This window comes from Natator depressus, chromosome 4, assembly GCF_965152275.1.
Source record: "Natator depressus isolate rNatDep1 chromosome 4, rNatDep2.hap1, whole genome shotgun sequence".
NCBI lineage: Eukaryota > Metazoa > Chordata > Testudines > Cheloniidae > Natator > Natator depressus.
This window is the reverse complement of record NC_134237.1, coordinates 80,981,745-80,999,300: the sequence shown is the minus strand read 5'-3', so window position 1 is coordinate 80,999,300 and position 17,556 is coordinate 80,981,745. Positions and strand designations below refer to the sequence as shown.

The 17,556-nt window shown below is 43.3% G+C and overlaps 1 protein-coding gene across 2 annotated transcripts in view; it reads right to left on the bottom strand.

Moving 5' to 3' along the window:
* LOC141986615 (cytochrome P450 4V2-like) overlaps positions 1–17,556 on the bottom strand; it is a 29,249-nt gene that overhangs the window by 5,119 nt on the left and 6,574 nt on the right. The window contains exons 2-7 of one of the 2 annotated variants that reach the window (XM_074951295.1): positions 14,638–14,750; positions 10,174–10,259; positions 3,163–3,353; positions 2,661–2,730; positions 1,345–1,471; positions 67–258 (exon numbers count right to left, since the gene is read on the bottom strand). In XM_074951295.1, the coding sequence (XP_074807396.1) occupies positions 67–258; positions 1,345–1,471; positions 2,661–2,730; positions 3,163–3,353; positions 10,174–10,259; positions 14,638–14,750 (779 nt within the window). The remainder of the gene's footprint in view (positions 1–66; positions 259–1,344; positions 1,472–2,660; positions 2,731–3,162; positions 3,354–10,173; positions 10,260–14,637; positions 14,751–17,556) is intronic. The other variant, XM_074951296.1, reaches the window with a different exon arrangement.

Sequence of the window (17,556 nt, the reverse complement as noted above, 5' to 3'; positions counted from 1 at the left end):
GCGATTAGAAGTATAAAGAGATTCATTGTGGGAAGAGACTGGGACCATTCAGTTTAGTTGGAGTACCTCAAACATGAAAGTATCCACTTCTTCTCGAATATCCATGTAGCTCAGTTTGTTCCCTTCATCATCAGTTGCATTGAGAAGCATATCAAGAAAAGCCCTTCTCCTTCTGGGCCCACTTTGTTCACAGTTGTCATCAAAGTCATCTTTCTGTTGTGTATGGTTCTTTATTTCACGGGCTTTTTCTTCAATAACCTTAGATATAAATAAATCAATATATTATTTTTTCCACAATTTAGATTCCACAGTCTAAGTGTGTGGCCACTGCACACGTACTTTAAAATAACTTTTACCCCAGATATTTAAAAACCGATTCTACCTCTGACTACATACTATGCACTGGTTGGTGATAGGAAGCGACATCTATACCCACCCCCTCCGTATTTGTTTTCCTATTGTACACTGAGTTTGCACAGGTCAGGGTTGTGAATCATGTAGAATCTGAGTTTTTAAATCCATGCTGGCTCTTTGCTTTGATTGTCCTTCATTTCTGAGTCTTCAACACCGTGTCTCTAGTAAGCAATATTATAATACTGTATAGCGATAGTACATCACACAAAATGCTAATCAGCATCAAGTTGTTATAGAAAGAAAGACAGGATTTGAATGGTAATCCATGTTAAGCACACCATTGTAGCTGGAGAAAATTAATTAAAATCAGATGTTACTTCTATGGATTTAAAATTAAGAGAAAATAGTGGACTTTTATAAAAAGGAGGTCATCTCCACGTATTTTTTCCTTGCTGAAGTGTATTCATTGGGGTTTTTATTTTTAAGTATTCCATGAAGTCCAAATTTCTATCATTTTCTCAAAATTCAGATCTGAACTGAAATCTTTAAGTACTGGACAAAGCACCAGAACAAAGCAGAATGCCGTTTTCAAATATTTTAGCTGTTACAAGCCTTAGGGTGAAGTGCACCAATTATTTTAAAATGTTGAGAACATTGTACGTGAAAGGAATTAGGATGATTCTGTGTGATTTTTTTTTTTACCACCAATTACAACTAAGTCATACTATTACCATGTGAGGGTGACCCATTGACTAAAACCAACACTCAAGCAACGAGTTCTAAGTCACATTCTCTCTCCTCTTCAGAGGATTTCTTTAGGGACTGAATACCATAAATATTCAGTTCTCCTATTATATATGTACCACAGATAAGGTGATGTTCCCAGTGACCGATTCCCTGTCACCACATTCACAACCTGGAATCTCTATATTTACTACATTATTTCTCTCCATTAATGGGAACACAATAGAAAAAGGAATAACAGGTTACACTGTCAGTAAAACTGTGAAGGATCTTGAGGCTTCTAGTATGTTCCCTTCCTTCCTGGAACATAGGGTACATCAAGTTAGACCAAAGCCAAGGAGACTTCTGTCTATGATGAATGAGGTCACTCATCCTAGGGTAACAAAAATAGCATTGTAATATTTATTTCTGAAAACATATTCACAACATGACTACAAGAGCCTAATAGGGTCTAAATTTCCTGGTCCTGGACAGGATGATGAAAGCACTGCTTGATGTTGCAGACACAAACCATTTGGTCTAATCTTTAGAGATGCCCTCAATCCACTTTTAATTCATTATAATGCTCACTCCCAGCTATAATACTTTTCACATTTTTATTTATAGAAATGCTTCTGTCCAGTGAAATCTATTTTCCCATACAAAAGCAGTATTAATTCAAGAAGTTTGTCACTATGAAAAAAAAACCTAGGGTCAACTTTTTCTCTTGGTCACACTAATGTAAATCTGGAATAACTCTACTGAAGTCCACAACATTAATCTGCATTTGCAAAAGGATCAGTCACAAAACAAATCATTGTATAACCAATGCAATGCTTGTTCTAATATAGTCTAACGTAGACCCATATGGTCTGATTCTTATGGTCAATAAGGTGCCTTTATACTGCTGTGGCAATAAAAAGGGGCTTTTGAATTAGAATAAATTACAGTTACACCCACTGTAAGGTCCCTTTATGCTGCTGTGGTGTGACTAATTTATTCTCACTTCATTGTTGTGTTGCACCTCCTGTAGTCTTTTACACTAACGCACGACGAGTGCAAAACATCATCATTCAAACCAGACACCATTTCGTACTCACTCTGCACTGTGTAAATGCCTATACAGGTGCAAATCAACAGCGAGTTGGGCCCAATGTCCTATATAGATTCAGAGTCCTCACGCCACCCATAAAGAAGACTGAAAGGAGCTGTGGTGACTAGTCCAGTCAATGTTAGCTATGGAAGGGCTGATTTGCAACTGCAACCTGTTCACACCGTTATAGCAGCTGGCCTTGCGGGGCCAATACAGAGGTCTCCTCTGTGCACATACAGCTTGCATAGGTTCTACCATCGTCCTGCCACTCTACCTCCATATACACTCCCCCATCCTCACACATGGGCAATGCAGGACCTAACTTGCACATCAGCGGGCCTTGTGCTTGGGTGAACTGTTGCTCTTGTGCAGGCCTGGTTGTCCTACCAGATTTTGCTTTCAGTAAGCTTTGAGGTGCTACAGCTGGCATTGGCGTTCTCAATCCTGCACCAACAAAACTATAAGACAGACATGAAAGATCTACACTTACTTATAAATAGCACGGACATATTCAGAATCCCTATTGTTCTGCGCACCAACATTCTTGCCCATTGCAGTTTCTAGGAAGAGAAAAGAGAAATTTTTGAAGAGTACATTAGTGGGGTGGAAAGCCCAAAGTACATTGACAACATACGGCCAGGAGTTGCATGAAAGCATTGCAGTCATTTACATCCTCATCTCATGGCATTTCTCTTTTTTTAGAATATGTACTCTCTTTGAGTCTAGTCCTGTTCCTTTAACTCTCCCTCAGTTTAGATTCCATGTCCCTGTTGTACCCCATAACACAATGTTTGATTGTTCAGATAGACACAACATAATTAAAACAGAAAAGATGTGTTCAGTGTTGATAATACAAAAACAGTGGTACAAAACCAGCAGGGCTTTTTTGTCAATTATCACAACAAATGAAACTGTAGCATTGTGGACAGCTGTAGTCTCCTCATCATTTACAGGACTTTTATAGCAACTGTTGAATCATCACCAGGACTTACCACAGATTATATCCAGGGCACAGAGAGTGATGTCTAGAAAGCAATCAAAGGGCTCTTTGTCAACGTGCTTTTCAAGTTTATCAATCAAAATATTGGCTTGTTCGTTCATAACTTCTAGAAAATCAGCTAAGATTGTGAAGTGGAACGTGGGAGTTATCATTTTCCTTCTGGAACGCCACTTATCTCCAGTGCTACAAAATAAAGAGTTGGAAATTAAGTATAAAAAACCTCACCAAAAAGGAAACAATTAATTGCTTGTGGAAGTGCTCAGTGAACATACAATTCCTGGCACTAGAGTAGCTACAACTGGTAGATAGATTCTTAGAGCTAATCTTTTCAAATGTTGTCAGTGGACAATGTAGTCTTTGTCAGTCCATCTTCATTGATGACACTAAAGAGTGGCTGTAATGACTAGTAACATTTTTCATACACAAATTAATGTCGGTAGTTGCAGCCAGCACCACTCACCATTAGGGGAAAAATGGAAGTGCATTTTGCTAAAAAAACTTCTAATCATACAGTGCTACTAACGGCTTGGTGCTAACTACAGCTGCTGCAAGATAAATACGGTGAACAAAATTACTCTAAGGCAAGGGCTGACATTGAGAAGGCACTTGGGGTGTAAGGGGATGAGGATAAGGGTAAATAAAAAGTCCCTTGTTAAATATTTAGCATCCCAGCTCCGGCTAAGCCCATCTTCACTGATAATCGTAAATGGTGGCTGCCCTCATTTTTCCCACTATGTAGAAAAGTGAGGTTTAGGGATAGTTATAGCCTGATGTCCAATTTTTTACGTCATTATCATCTACCAAACGTTTCTCAGAGAATAGGATTCATCTCCCACAGAGCTGTTAAGGTGATGGGTCAGAAACTGCCCAAGTATATGTTTCTGTGATCCCTCCCCGCTGCAGGGAGCTGTTTCTATTGCAGTGAGACCAACTAGTTTCGTTCCTCCCATGAACCTCTTTCAGGGTGCTTGATCCCAGCCTCCCAAGCCATCTGGCTCATTCTGGGTGGGCCAAATCTACTTCACCTCCCCTCTCCTGGGGTGCCACTGATGCTTCTCCAGGCCCCTCTCCCAATTACTGCTAGTCTTTAAAGTATGGATGTGCTTGATCTTGCACCATCACAACACAGGCTGGCCAAAGGAGGCAGTGGGCCTTCTCCTCTTAGTTACTCTAGCCTGTCTGCTCCTTATGCTGAATCCCTACTGCAATCTTAAGAGGAGACCTAGCCTGTGTCTCAGACGGTTTCAGCAGGGAACACAGCATCTTCCTGTTTTGAGCAGGGGAGCTCACAAACCCCCCACCCCTAAATCGCTTGTTTTTAAATGTCCCCAAACTGAGCATTTCCTTGAACTGACCCTCCTATTGTCTATTGCTGAGATCCAGCCACAGTGTTAGTTCATTCTGAGTCTCTAATCAGCAAAAAATTATGGGGGAAATAATCACTAAAATATTTACAAAAGATCTGAAATGGCAGATACCTACATTACACTTGTGCTTCCAGAACAGCATAAGTAGGTACTATTGCACTGGGGGAGGAGTAAAGTGGGGCCCAGCCAGGGCCACCCCTCCCTCATGAATGGTATCCCCAGCACTGTACAGGGGAGACATCCCCGGTGGACATTAGGTGCCTTCCCTTCCCAGGCACATGTCCACTGGGGCAAAAAAACAGCAGAGGAGCCAGCCAGAGACTGAAGCCAGCAGAGCAGCAGTGGAAGCAACTGAAGCAGGCACCCAGGAACACTAATAATATTTTCCACAGCTTTGACTGGACTTTCTCTGCCTTGTGCTGACTCGGGGAAGGGACTGGAGCAAACAGCCAACATCTCTACTCCTCAGCCTCCCTCCACATCTAACCTTCCCCATATACCTTCCTCCCGTCCTGCTTCTCATCTGCTCTGTCCCTCTCATCACTCTCCTTTCCTGCCTTTTCTGTTGTGTGAATCTCCTCTTAGCCCCCTTCAGAAAAAATCATCACACTAGTACGACATCTGTGCTTACACATTATTCACTTTGCTTGTGGGTCATATCCCTTTCCCTCACCCTGTGTCTGTCTTGTCTACTTATACTGTAAGCTCTTCACGGAAGGGTGTATCTACTGCTGTGAATGTGTATGGTGCCTAGCACAAAGGGGCCCAAGGCATTACCCTAATAATCATGATTCATAATAACAACAGACTGTCCCTTCAGCAGAGGTATAAGTGTGTATAATTGATAAATACATAAACACACCACCTTTGATATAGCACATAAATCCAAGCTGGCTGTGAGTCAGATTCTGTCTGCAAGCTTGCTTTTCATTACACCCCAGCAGCTGCACTTAAAGTTCTAAGAACATAAATGAAGGCAGAATTTAATAATTCTGAATCAGATAACTGGCAAGGCGCTCAGGGTGTGCTTCACAAAGGGAGTTAAGTGCTGAATTCAGATACCTTGTGCAGAATTTAGGTCTAGATTCCTACAAGTACAAAAGGCCCTAATAATGAATGCAATGTTACAGTGGTGGCTAAGGAGCTGCTCTGCAGCTTTGAAGGGTGGAGAAGGATTTTCCTGCTCCATTCCCCCACATAGTGGTGCTCAAGATGTGCACTATTCTCCTTCTTTTGAGCCCCAGGGTTTGAAAATGAGCTATGTTTATTGTGCCACTTGCTCTGCATCTAAGCTGCTTGGTAGCCCTGCTGAGGGGCAGTGTGGTCCAGCCGATCAGGTACTAGAATAGGAGTCAAAAGACCTGGGGTTTTGTGCCGCTGTTCTGCTAGATGAACTTGGGAAAGTCACTTCACCTTTCTGTACCTCAGTTTCCCAAAATGTAAAATGAGAATAATATTTACCCTTCTTTTAAAGGCTCTTTGAGATCAACAAATTAGAAGTGATACATGAGAGGCAAGTAGAAGTAGCGATAAAACACACACACAAATATTTAAAGGATGGAAGGAAGGGGAAGTAAATGGCAATGAATACAAGTTAAAAATGTAGGCAACTGATATACGAAGATAAAGAAATATATGAAATATCAATGTCCAAATGGGTTAGAGACAATAATAAGGTATTTTTTAAACATATCAGGAGCAAAACCACCCTATGTCAGGTAGCAGAACATTGCTAGATGTAAATGATTTAATTGTAAATACTGATGCAGAAAAGGGAGAAATGTTCAACAGATATTTCTGTTCTGTGTTTGGAACCATGCAGCAGCCTGAACCCATTACACACAATATTGTGGATGGAACAGAAAGGTCAACGTCTATAACAAAGGAGGATGTGAGGAAGTGACACTCACCTCTCACGAGCACCCCTTCTGGTTGGATGTGTCTACAGTCTTTCAGTTCTGGTGGCCTCTGCTGGTGGTTCCTCGGGTGGTTTTTCAGTAATTCAGCCCTCTGGCTGAGTCACCCACACTGTCTATATGTCAATCAGAACAGACCCTTTCCAGGATATACAGTCCACCAGAGGCCTGTCTCTCTATCCCTCCCCGAGCTCAGTCTCTAAGTAGTCTCGGCCCTGGTATCGGTACGTGCCCCTGCAGCCCTCCCCAGACTCAGTCCCAGCAACTAGCCAGGAGCTCCTTCTTAGCTCCCCCAGTCACTGCCCAAACTGAGCTGTCCGTTGTCCTGCTGTTCTTTCAGACAGCCAGTAACCTGGTCCTCTCCCTTCCAGCTCCACCCAGCAGCTGACTGCTCTGGGCCTCTTGCTCCTTTTTATATTGCCCTTCTGGCCCCTGATCGGCTGCTCCAGCAGTCTCTCTGATTGGCTGCCTTCCTTGCAATCACTCCTAGGCTGCTTGGAGTACTTCTCTTCTGCTCCTCTCTGGGACGAGGTGTGGCAGGACCCTGAGGCCTCCAGCAGGGGGCCTGTGAGCCTAGTCTTCCCTGGCACACAGCATCTGCTTAAATTAAACATTTCCAAATCCACAGATAACTTACACCCAAGAGCCTTAAAGGAACTAGCTGAGGATCTCTCTCAATCACTAATGTTAATTTTTAACAAATCTCAGAAAACGGAGGAAATGCCAAAGGATGAGAGCATTGCCAATGTAGTTCTAGTATTTAGAAAGGGAAACAGGGATGACCCGTGGAACTATACACTGGATGGCCTGATGCTGATCCCAAATAAAATGATGGAATAGTTAATTTGGGACTCTTATTAAAAAAGAATTAGAGGCTACAAATATAATTAATGCCAGTCAACATGGTTTCATAGAAGGTAGGTCTCATCAAATTAACCTGCTGTTATTTTGTACCTGCCGCTGCGGAGAGCCCCAGGTCCTTTAAATCGCTGCCGGAGCCTTAGGTCTTCCAGCTGCTGCCGCTACCCCAAGGCTCTGGCAGCGGGGCTCTGGCAGCAATTTAAAGTGCTCGGGCCTCCGGCTGCTGCCCGGAGCCTAGGGCCCTTTTAAATTGCTGGCCTGGAGCAGCTGCCCCCTACTGGTACAGTCGGCTGTGCAAAGCTCTTGCAGGTACGCCGTACCTTACCGGCTTACTTTCACCTCTGACAAAGGCAGAACACAATCCAACAGCTGGAAGTTAGACAAATTCAACCTTGAAATAAGTTGCCATTTCCTAGCCGTGGGGGTAATCAGACTTTGGAACAATTTACCAACGTAGGTGGAAGGCTCATCGTTGCCTAGAGTCTTTAAAATGAGATTATATAGCTCTCTAAAAAATATGCTTTAATCCACCTTCAGGCTGGATGGTCATTGTGGGCTCTTTGGGCTCAGAGTCTGTGAATTTATTAATTCCCCCCTTCGTCCCTTTTTTCATGGGCCATAGGGAGAAGTAGGTGTGTCTGCATTGCCCTCAGCACACTCATTTACACTTACAGCTCTGTATTAAGACAATGATTATCATCAAATCTCATTCTTCAGGGTTTCAGCCAGTCACCTGTAAGCATCAGGGAGGAATTTTTTCCACAATGCACAATTGGCCAAATTTCTTGTGTGGGTTCACCCGGGGTGAAAGTAACTAAAGGGACTTACTGGTACTCAGGGCCGGGGCCTCAACTGGAAGGGGCGGGGCTGTTAAATCCCCAGGCCCTTTAAATCACAGTGGAGATTTAAAGGGCCCGAGGTTCCCAGCCGCTGCTACCACAGCAGAGCCCCTGGCCCTTTTAAATCACCACCAGAGCCCCAGGGCTCACGGCCGCTACTCCAGGGTTCCGGCAGCAGGGCTTTGGCAGAGATTTAAAGGACCGGGGGATCTGGCCGCTGCCCAGAGCCCAGGGCCCTTTTAAATTGCCAGCCTGGGGAAGCTGTCCCCTGCTGGTACGGTTAGCTATGTACGCAGTACCATACCGTACTGACTTACTTTAACCTCAGGGGTTCACCTTTCTCTGAAACATCAAGGATTGGCCACTACTGGAGACAGGACACCAGACAGGGTGGACCACTGCTCTGAATGGTACAGAAAATCCTCTCTCTCAGAGAATGCCTGGTGTGTCTTGCACACAGGCTCAGGGTCAAATTGATCACCCAATTTGGGGTCAGGAAAGAATCAGCAAGTCAGATGGGAAGGGTACTTGGCCATTTTTTGCCATCCTCAGTAGCACAGTGTGTGGATTACCAGCCAAGATCATCTGCGTGTAGTTTACCTAATCAATTCCCTGCCATTGCAAGGGCCTTGGGTATTGGTAGCACCTTAGTCTTTCTTGTTCTCTGCCCGTAGCACACCACAGTTTCGTCTCCTGGGAACTGAAATACTTTACTTTAACCCAAGTGTGACAGATATGGCAATTTCCCGCAATATCCTTGGGAATTAAGTTTAACATATGTTTGGGGTACATTGCATTAAATGAATGGTTGTGGGCCTGGAAGATCAAATGACTATATTGAACAAAGTAGCAGACCAAAATGGATTTTTGGGATAATACCAGTGAAATGGATTTCCTGGGAAAAATCTAGGGGGAGGTGAATGCAAATTTCACACCCACCGCTACCCCACCTATGGTTATGCAACTGCACCCTAAGGACAGCACAATCATCAGCTGATTCCAGAATTCCGAGATCAAAGGACCAAGCTGTGTAAAGGAAAGATGAACCTATGCATCGGTGTGCTTGTTCTGAGCAAAAGCTGAATGAACCTGTAACTACAGAAAAACCCTTTGGTGGGGTTGGAAGGACTGACTCCTACCAAAGTCCCTGCTGGAGTAGGGAGTGGTTGGGGGCGGGGGTCATCTTTGGTAAGCTTTTCAGCACATGTGTAGATTCTTTTATTGTTTTTTATATGTTTTCCCTGTAATCCTTTCACCTTAAAAATAAATGTGCTTGCTTAGAAAGAGCTGTGTGGTAACTTATAACTGTGTGCAATTTAACTGTCTATAGCCTTTGGAGAAAAAGCAAAACACAGACACTGGCCTGTTCAGGCAGTCTGGCTTGCTGGGAATATCACACTATAGGCAGGGAACCGTGCAGCCTAGAAAAACTCCATCAGGAGGGAGAGAGACACGAAAAGGTGATGGGTGAGGAGTTGGGAGCCTAGAGTGGGTGCCCTTGCACATGGCTCACCTTGAAGTTCATGAAGCTGAGTCTGAGGACAGCTGAGGGCTAGATCAAAAAGACTACTTGTGTCATTTGTGTGGGGACAATATTTGATATTGCTGGATTATAACTGACTGATATTCTTTTGCTGAAAAATTAAAAGTTGTTTCTAACGATTATGAAAACTCGAGCTCAGTGCATCCAAGTGAGGTCTTGCGACATCATTTGCTCTAAAGTCCCATTCACATTCCTCACATCACACGATCCTTTCAAGAACGGATCCCTTCTAGACTCCAGATGGTGGCAGGAGGACCCCATTTTATGGCCCTGCAGGCGATACGTGGGCCTAAAGCTGCTCTTTGGCATCTGTACTTTAGATTCTAATATTCAGACTCTAATTATGCCTTTTATTCTGCCTATTAGCAAATAAAATATAACACATTCTAGTCTTCAGGCAGTAAATATACATAATATCTTAGAATTAAACTTTGCATAACTTTAAAGGTACATGACTCTATTTATATATTACTATACCTTGTCAGAAGTCCTGTGCCAAGCCATGGATGTAGAAATTTGTACAGAAAAGATTTTTCTATGTGCTTTGAACTGTTCAGAACAACCTACCAGCAGGAGAAAAGACAGAGGGGAAATATCTCTTTAAAAGAAGACGTTGGTAACACTGTATACTCATCCTATTTTTTAGGAGGAGGGCACTTGCAAAATATATTCAAAGCTATGACTGCTCTCCTATATACTTGCACACTCATTTACAATCAGAGATTGCTTTATATGGCTCAGTCAACTTTACAAACCCTGGAGGTACATGAGAGGTCATTAACAAGGAAATATTTATCACAATAAAAATACATCACTTTGACTGTAAGACCAGGAAAATGTTCCAATGGATTGTAATAGTCAATAGTCTGAATGCGACATTCCTTTTTAATATATTGCAATATCTCCCAGGCCAGAGAGAAGCTGGATATCTGGACTGACAACCTGAACTGCAACAGAGGTTCTGTCTCTCTCATGTGACTGGTAAAAGTACATCTTCCTAACAGTAATATTAAACACGAGACACAGAATATAATTATTTATGTAATATATCTACAAACTTTGCCCAACTAGAGTAGGAGTCTTTTTTGGGGAACGACACCATCTTGTGCAGAATCTAAGCTTTCATTTTTAAAGTTGGGTTTCCAGCCCTTCGTCTTGTGAAAATAACTTGATTTCTGGTTGGATGGTTTACACCAAGGCAGCGACATCTTCCCAAGACAAAGGAGGTCAGTCTCCGGAGCGGGGCTGAGAGCGAGAACCACATGTTTATGAAGAAGAGTCTTTTCAGAGGCAAAAAATGGGTAGTTTTCTTGAGAAAGGGTGGTGGACATAAACACAGACTCTTATTAACAGTAAGATAAGTCATTTTGTCAGCCTCCTGGATTTTTAGTTGGGCTAGTAGATTTTTATAGGAATTCTGCAGGTATAAACTGGTGCTGTGCTTCCAGGGGCTCTCCCAGCACCTCATTTAACTACCCCTCTTAGCTCCATAGAACTGATATATCCCCAGAGACATTTCCATGGGGTCAGGAGGAATGGGCGAGCAAACTAAAGAGGCAGATTTACTCCAGTCCACGACATACGGTAGAAGGGGCTCCTAGACGCTGAGTCAACCTGAATTTCTTGGACATATATTTAAAGATTGAATTATATACACACCTAGAGGCTGATGGTAGTGGGCAGATTTTATACACTGAAATACATAAACAAGTGTCCTGATAATCAGTGGCAGAAGAGTACCTGAACAACAAAGCTGCCTTAAGGCTACTCTAAATAATGCATTCTCCTTTATAAAATAATGCCTATAAAATAATTCCATCCCTTTTATTATGGCAGTGTGCAAATAGTGCAGTCTAGCCCTGAATGGTTTGTAGTTTGCTTGGAGATAAATGCAAAATTTCTTGTTCTGTGTCTTTACGTTGATTAACAATACTTCTGTGATTCTCAACTAAGTGAGAGGAAATGTTTATCCAGGTTTTGGACTGTGGAAAACCTTGAACTTCACTTTGCATGATCAACTTAAGAGGTTCTGAATGCAGATACTGTGTTAATGATCTACTGATTTAATGTGTATGATAATCAAGTTGGGCCATTTCCAGCACAAATCCAGGTTTTCTCCCCCCCCCCCCCAAACACACACACACCCACCCACTCTCCTGCTGGTAATAGCTTATCTAAAGTGATCACTCTCCTTACAATGTGTATGATAATCAAGGTGGGCCATTTCCAGCACAAATCCAGGGTTTAACAAGAACGTCTGGGGGGGCGGGGGTGTTGGAAAATACAAGGGGAAATAGGTTACCTTGCATAATGACTTAGCCACTCCCAGTCTCTATTCAAGCCTAAGTTAATTGTATCCAGTTTGCAAATGAATTCCAATTCAACAGTCTCTCGCTAGACCTTTGAGACACCATTGACTTCCTGAGGAAACTACAATCCAACGGTGATCTTCCTGATAACACCATCCTGGCCACTATGGATGTAGAAGCCCTCTACACCAACATTCCACACAAAGATGGACTACAAGCCGTCAAGAACACTATCCCCGATAATGTCACGGCTAACCTGGTGGCTGAACTTTGTGACTTTGTCCTTACCCAGAACTATTTTACATTTGGGGACAATGTATACCTTCAAATCAGCGGCACTGCTATGGGTACCCGCATGGCCCCACAGTATGCCAACATTTTTATGGCTGACTTAGAAAAACGCTTCCTCAGCTCTCGTCCCCTAACGCCCCTACTCTACTTGCGCTATATTGATGACATCTTCATCATCTGGACCCATGGAAAAGAAGCCCTTGACGAATTCCACCATGATTTCAACAATTTCCATCCCACCATCAACCTCAGCCTGGTCCAGTCCACACAAGAGATCCACTTCCTGGACACTACAGTGCTAATAAACGATGGTCACATAACCACCACCCTATACCGGAAACCTACTGACCGCTATTCCTACCTACATGCCTCCAGCTTTCACCCTGACCACACCACACGATCCATTGTCTACAGCCAAGCTCTGCGATACAACCGCATTTGCTCCAACCCCTCAGACAGAGACAAACACCCACAAGATCTCTATCAAGCATTCTTACAACTACAATACCCACCTGTGGAAGTGAAGAAACAGATTGATAGAGCCAGAAGAGTTCCCAGAAGTCACCTACTACAGGACAGGCCTAACAAAGAAAATAACAGAACGCCACTAGCCATAACCTTCAGCCCCCAACTAAAACCCCTCCAATGCATTATTAAGGATCTACAACCTATCCTGAAGGATGACCCAATACTCTCACAAATCTTGGGAGACAGGCCAGTCCTTGCCTACAGACAGCCCCCCAACCTGAAGCAAATACTCACCAGCAACCACATACCACAAACAGAACCACTAACCCAGGAACCTAGCCTTGCAACAAAGCCCGTTGCCAACTGTGCCCACATATCTATTCAGGGGACACCATCACAGGGCCTAATAACATCAGCCACACTATCAGAGGCTCGTTCACCTGCACGTCCACCAATGTGATATATGCCATCATGTGCCAGCAATGCCCCTCTGCCATGTACACTGGTCAAACTGGACAGTCTCTACGTAAAAGAATAAATGGACACAAATCAGCTGTCAAGAATTATAACTTTCATAAACCAGTCGGAGAACACTTCAATCTCTCTGGTCACGCGATTACAGACATGAAAGTTGCGATATTACAACAAAAAACCTTCAAAACCAGACTCCACCAAGAGACTGCTGAATTGGAATTCATTTGCAAATTGGATACAATTAACTTAGGCTTGAATAGAGACTGGGAGTGGCTAAGTCATTATGCAAGTAACCTATTTCCCCTTGTTTTTTCCTATCCCCCCTCCCCCCGTCCTCCTCCTCAGACGTTCTTGTTAAACCCTGGATTTGTGCTGGAAATGGCCCAACTTGATTATCATACACATTGTAAGGAGAGTGATCACTTTAGATAAGCTATTACCAGCAGGAAAGTGGGGTGGGGGGAGAGAAAACCTTTTGTAGTGGTAAACACCCATTTTTTCATGCTTTGTGTGTATAAAAGATCTTCTATACTTTTCACAGTATGCATCCGATGAAGTGAGCTGTAGCTCACGAAAGCTTATGCTCAAATAAATTGGTTAGTCTCTAAGGTGCCACAAGTCCTCCTTTTCTTTTTGCGAATACAGACTAACACGGCTGTTACTCTGAAACCAATAAAATGTATCTCACCCATATCTCACTTGCTTATAAAACACAACTGTGCCTCGAAGATAATAGCACAACACTGATGTTTTAAATCAGATCATTAACACAGTATCTGCATTCAGAACCTCTTAAGTTGATCATACAAAGTGAAGTTCAAGGTTTTCCACAGTCCAAAACCTGGATAAACATTTCCTCTCACTTAGTTGAGAATCACAGAAGTATTGTTAATCAATGGAAAGACACAGAACAAGAAATTTTGCATTTATCTCCAAGCAGACTACAAACCATTCAGGGCTAGACTGCACTATTTGCACACTGCCATAGTAAAGGGGATGGTACTCGCACCCCTGCAGTGAGAACACCAGGCGTACTGTGTCTCAGTTGGACTGACAGGGAGTGATTTGTGTCATTCCTTTAGCTCAGGCAGCATACCACTGGGAGGAGCATCTGGCACGCAGTCCCTGTGCTCCCCTGAGTGCCTAGAGTTATAAAGCACCTGCACAAAAGTAGGGAGGGAGGGCAGGCAGGGAGGAGGGGGAGACTAGCATGAAGCCTAAGCTGTATAACTAACAAGAAGTTTGGTGACTGGCATCTGTGCTTCATGACCAGCCATTTTCAATGTTCACTATAAACTCTGGAGATGAAACAACACAAAATTTCAAATTAGGGAATAACTGTCATAAATTGTATGACTTGTACAAACAAATCTATTAAACCTGAGATACAAACACTCACCTCTACAGCATCTGGATGATATAAAATCACAAAAGGCAATGGTCCTATCCAAATTTTTAGCAGTGGTAGATTCCTGTATTCTTCAAATTTGTCTACTATTTGTTTAAAGAAATCTGTGGGGGGGGGGGAAAAATCAATTTGAATAGGCCAAAACCAGAACTTCTGTAATCATGTAATTGATCATGAGTTCACCGTAGTGTTAGTTTTGCTACTGTGACAAAGCAAGTATGTTTTGCACTTATTTATTATTTTGATCATAGTAGCACAAAGGGGTCTCAGTCGAGATTGTTATAAGTACTGTACAGACACAGGAATCTTGCAACTTAAATAGAAAGGACAAATGAAAGAGTATAAAGGAAATATTTTTATCCCCCTTTTACAGATGGGGATCCAACACACAAATAGGTTATGTGACTTGCTCAAGGAAGTCCATTGCAAAAGAAGACTATGACTTGCCAAAGGAAGTCTTGCCCAAGGAAGTCTATGGCAAAGCTAGAAATTGAATACATTTCTCCAGAGTCCCAGTCCAGTGCATTAACACAAACCCATCCTCACACTGATTAATTTTTCTGAACAACATGGAAGATGGAATATAAATCTTGGGGGTGGGGGAGGTAAGGATCATCTATTAAGTACAAGAGAACCTCTACTAATTGACTTTATAGACCTTAATTGAGTCCCTCTAAAATGGCACCACGAGCATCTGAGATAAAAGGGGAAATGAGATTGTGCAGATTAATAAATCTTTCCACAATAATGCTAGAGTCCCACATTCGAAAGAGATTTATACACAAAAGACCAGAGGGTCACCACCTATTATAAACATTGCCTGACACTTTCCACTGTAAGGCCTCATTTTTAGTTGCTTATAATTTTGCCCAACTTTAACAGTTTGGGTTGCAAATTTCCACGCCAGGTGCCCACCTCAAGCCAAATTTCAGCCAAAACCGTTCAGTTGTTTTGAACAAGTTGAACAAGGCTAAGTACAAATATGTTGTTGTTTTGCTCATGTTAAAAAATTCTTGAGACCTTTACTTTTAAATGCCTTAACACCTCCATGCAAGGGAATGGACTGTGTGTCAGGAATGTACCTTGTGCCACCCCAGTAAAAATCCACCCAAATTTGACCATCTTTAGCCTTTGAAAAAAAAACATTTTGTACTTGTTCAATAGAGACTTGCTGGGTTTTAAAAGCTAAAAATCTCTGAAGATTCCTTCTTCACTGAGCATGCTTGAGTCTCTCACAGCTCCTTTGTGTGACCACACATTTTATGTGCCATCCCTGCAGAGCAACTGGCTATGCTGCATCCCCTCCCCACCCTCACATGTGACCAGACCATGCATGTGCCATCCTCACAGAGTGACTGAGCTGCCTCCATCCCCTCAACAGCTCCTGCATGGGACTGGACTGCACATGCCCTCTCCAGCCAAGGGTTACGAGGCTCAGAAGAACTTTCCCCATAATGGCTGCTTCAGCCCAGGGTGCAACTTGGCACCACAACTCAGAGCAGGGAGCCTCTCTCTTCTGTGCTCTCTATGACCCTCCTGCTGGTACCCAGGCAGCATGGAGAAGGAAACTGCAGACGGGGAAAAAAGTCAGACTGGGGGGAAGGAAAGGAGTAGATTGGGACAAGAGAGCTAATGAAACTGGGACCGAGGGGGGAGAGAAACTCTTACTGGGATTGGACAGGGAATACTGGGCTGACTGGGCAAGGAGACTGGGAGCTGGGGAAGGAAGGGCATGTTGGGATTTGTTGGGTGGGGAGACGGGGACTAATTGGGCAAGGAGACAGGAATCATTGAGGGAAATGGGAAGATAGGGGACTAGGATACAGTTAGCTGGAGGGCTGGGTGGAGGGAGGGAAACTGGGACTGTCTGGCCACAAGACGGGGACAAGGAACCAGGGGGAAATGGGAGCAGGTGAGAGGAGAGACTGATCTGACAAGGAACTGGGGTGAGTGGAAAGAAGTGAGACTGGCTGGGCAAAGAGACTGGGACAAGGAGCTAGGGAGGGAAGAGAGAGATACTGAGACTGGATAAAGAATCCTGAGAGGGAGACTGGGACCGATAGACAGAACAAGAGGGAGAGAAAAGGCATATCAGATGAGGAGCCAGATGGGAAAACGGAGAGTTGCTGGGCAAACAGACAACGACTGGATGTGGGGACAGGGAGAGATTTGGAATCATTGGGATATTTGGATTCAGACAGTGAGACCAGAGGGGAAGACAAAGACTGGCTGGGTAAGAAGACTGGGACTAAGATAAAAAGCCTGATAAGAGGTGACTGGGTAGGCAAGGAGGCCAAGGCTGGAACAGGAACCCAGAAGTGAGGAAGATATAGGACTAGAACAGGGATAGGAACAGGTTGGAGGGGACAGGGAAGAAAGGGATCAAAGCTTGCGGAAAACAGGCAGAAGAGTTTGCGGAGAACATAAGCCTCCAGAGTCGGGAATAAAAGCCAAAATTCCTGAATCTCATCATTCCTCTGTTGACAACAAATATCTGTGAAACTAACTGGCAAATCTGTGTCTCATCCCTCTCTAGTGCTGGCCCGCAAAGAGATGACACTGTACGATTGCTACCAGATACTATATTAGTTTAAGTGGCAGAGGTCTGTGCAGTGGATTTAATGGTCTCAACCTTGCTGATGAACCATGTGGGTGTCAATACAATGATGGACTACATGATGGAATTTCTGTTTTTTCAGCTTGCTTTTTTAAAAATTCTGAAAATTACACACACACAAACTATGTTTAAAACACTGTTAAGGTTACAAAGTCAATCACTTAAAAGTTAGGAAATGCCAGAGTTAAGGTTCCCTGTGCATCCTTAAGAATATACATTATGATACAGTCTTTATCTACATGATCACATATTTTTTTCCATGAGCCCCGTGCCTGATTCAGTGAATGGGATGG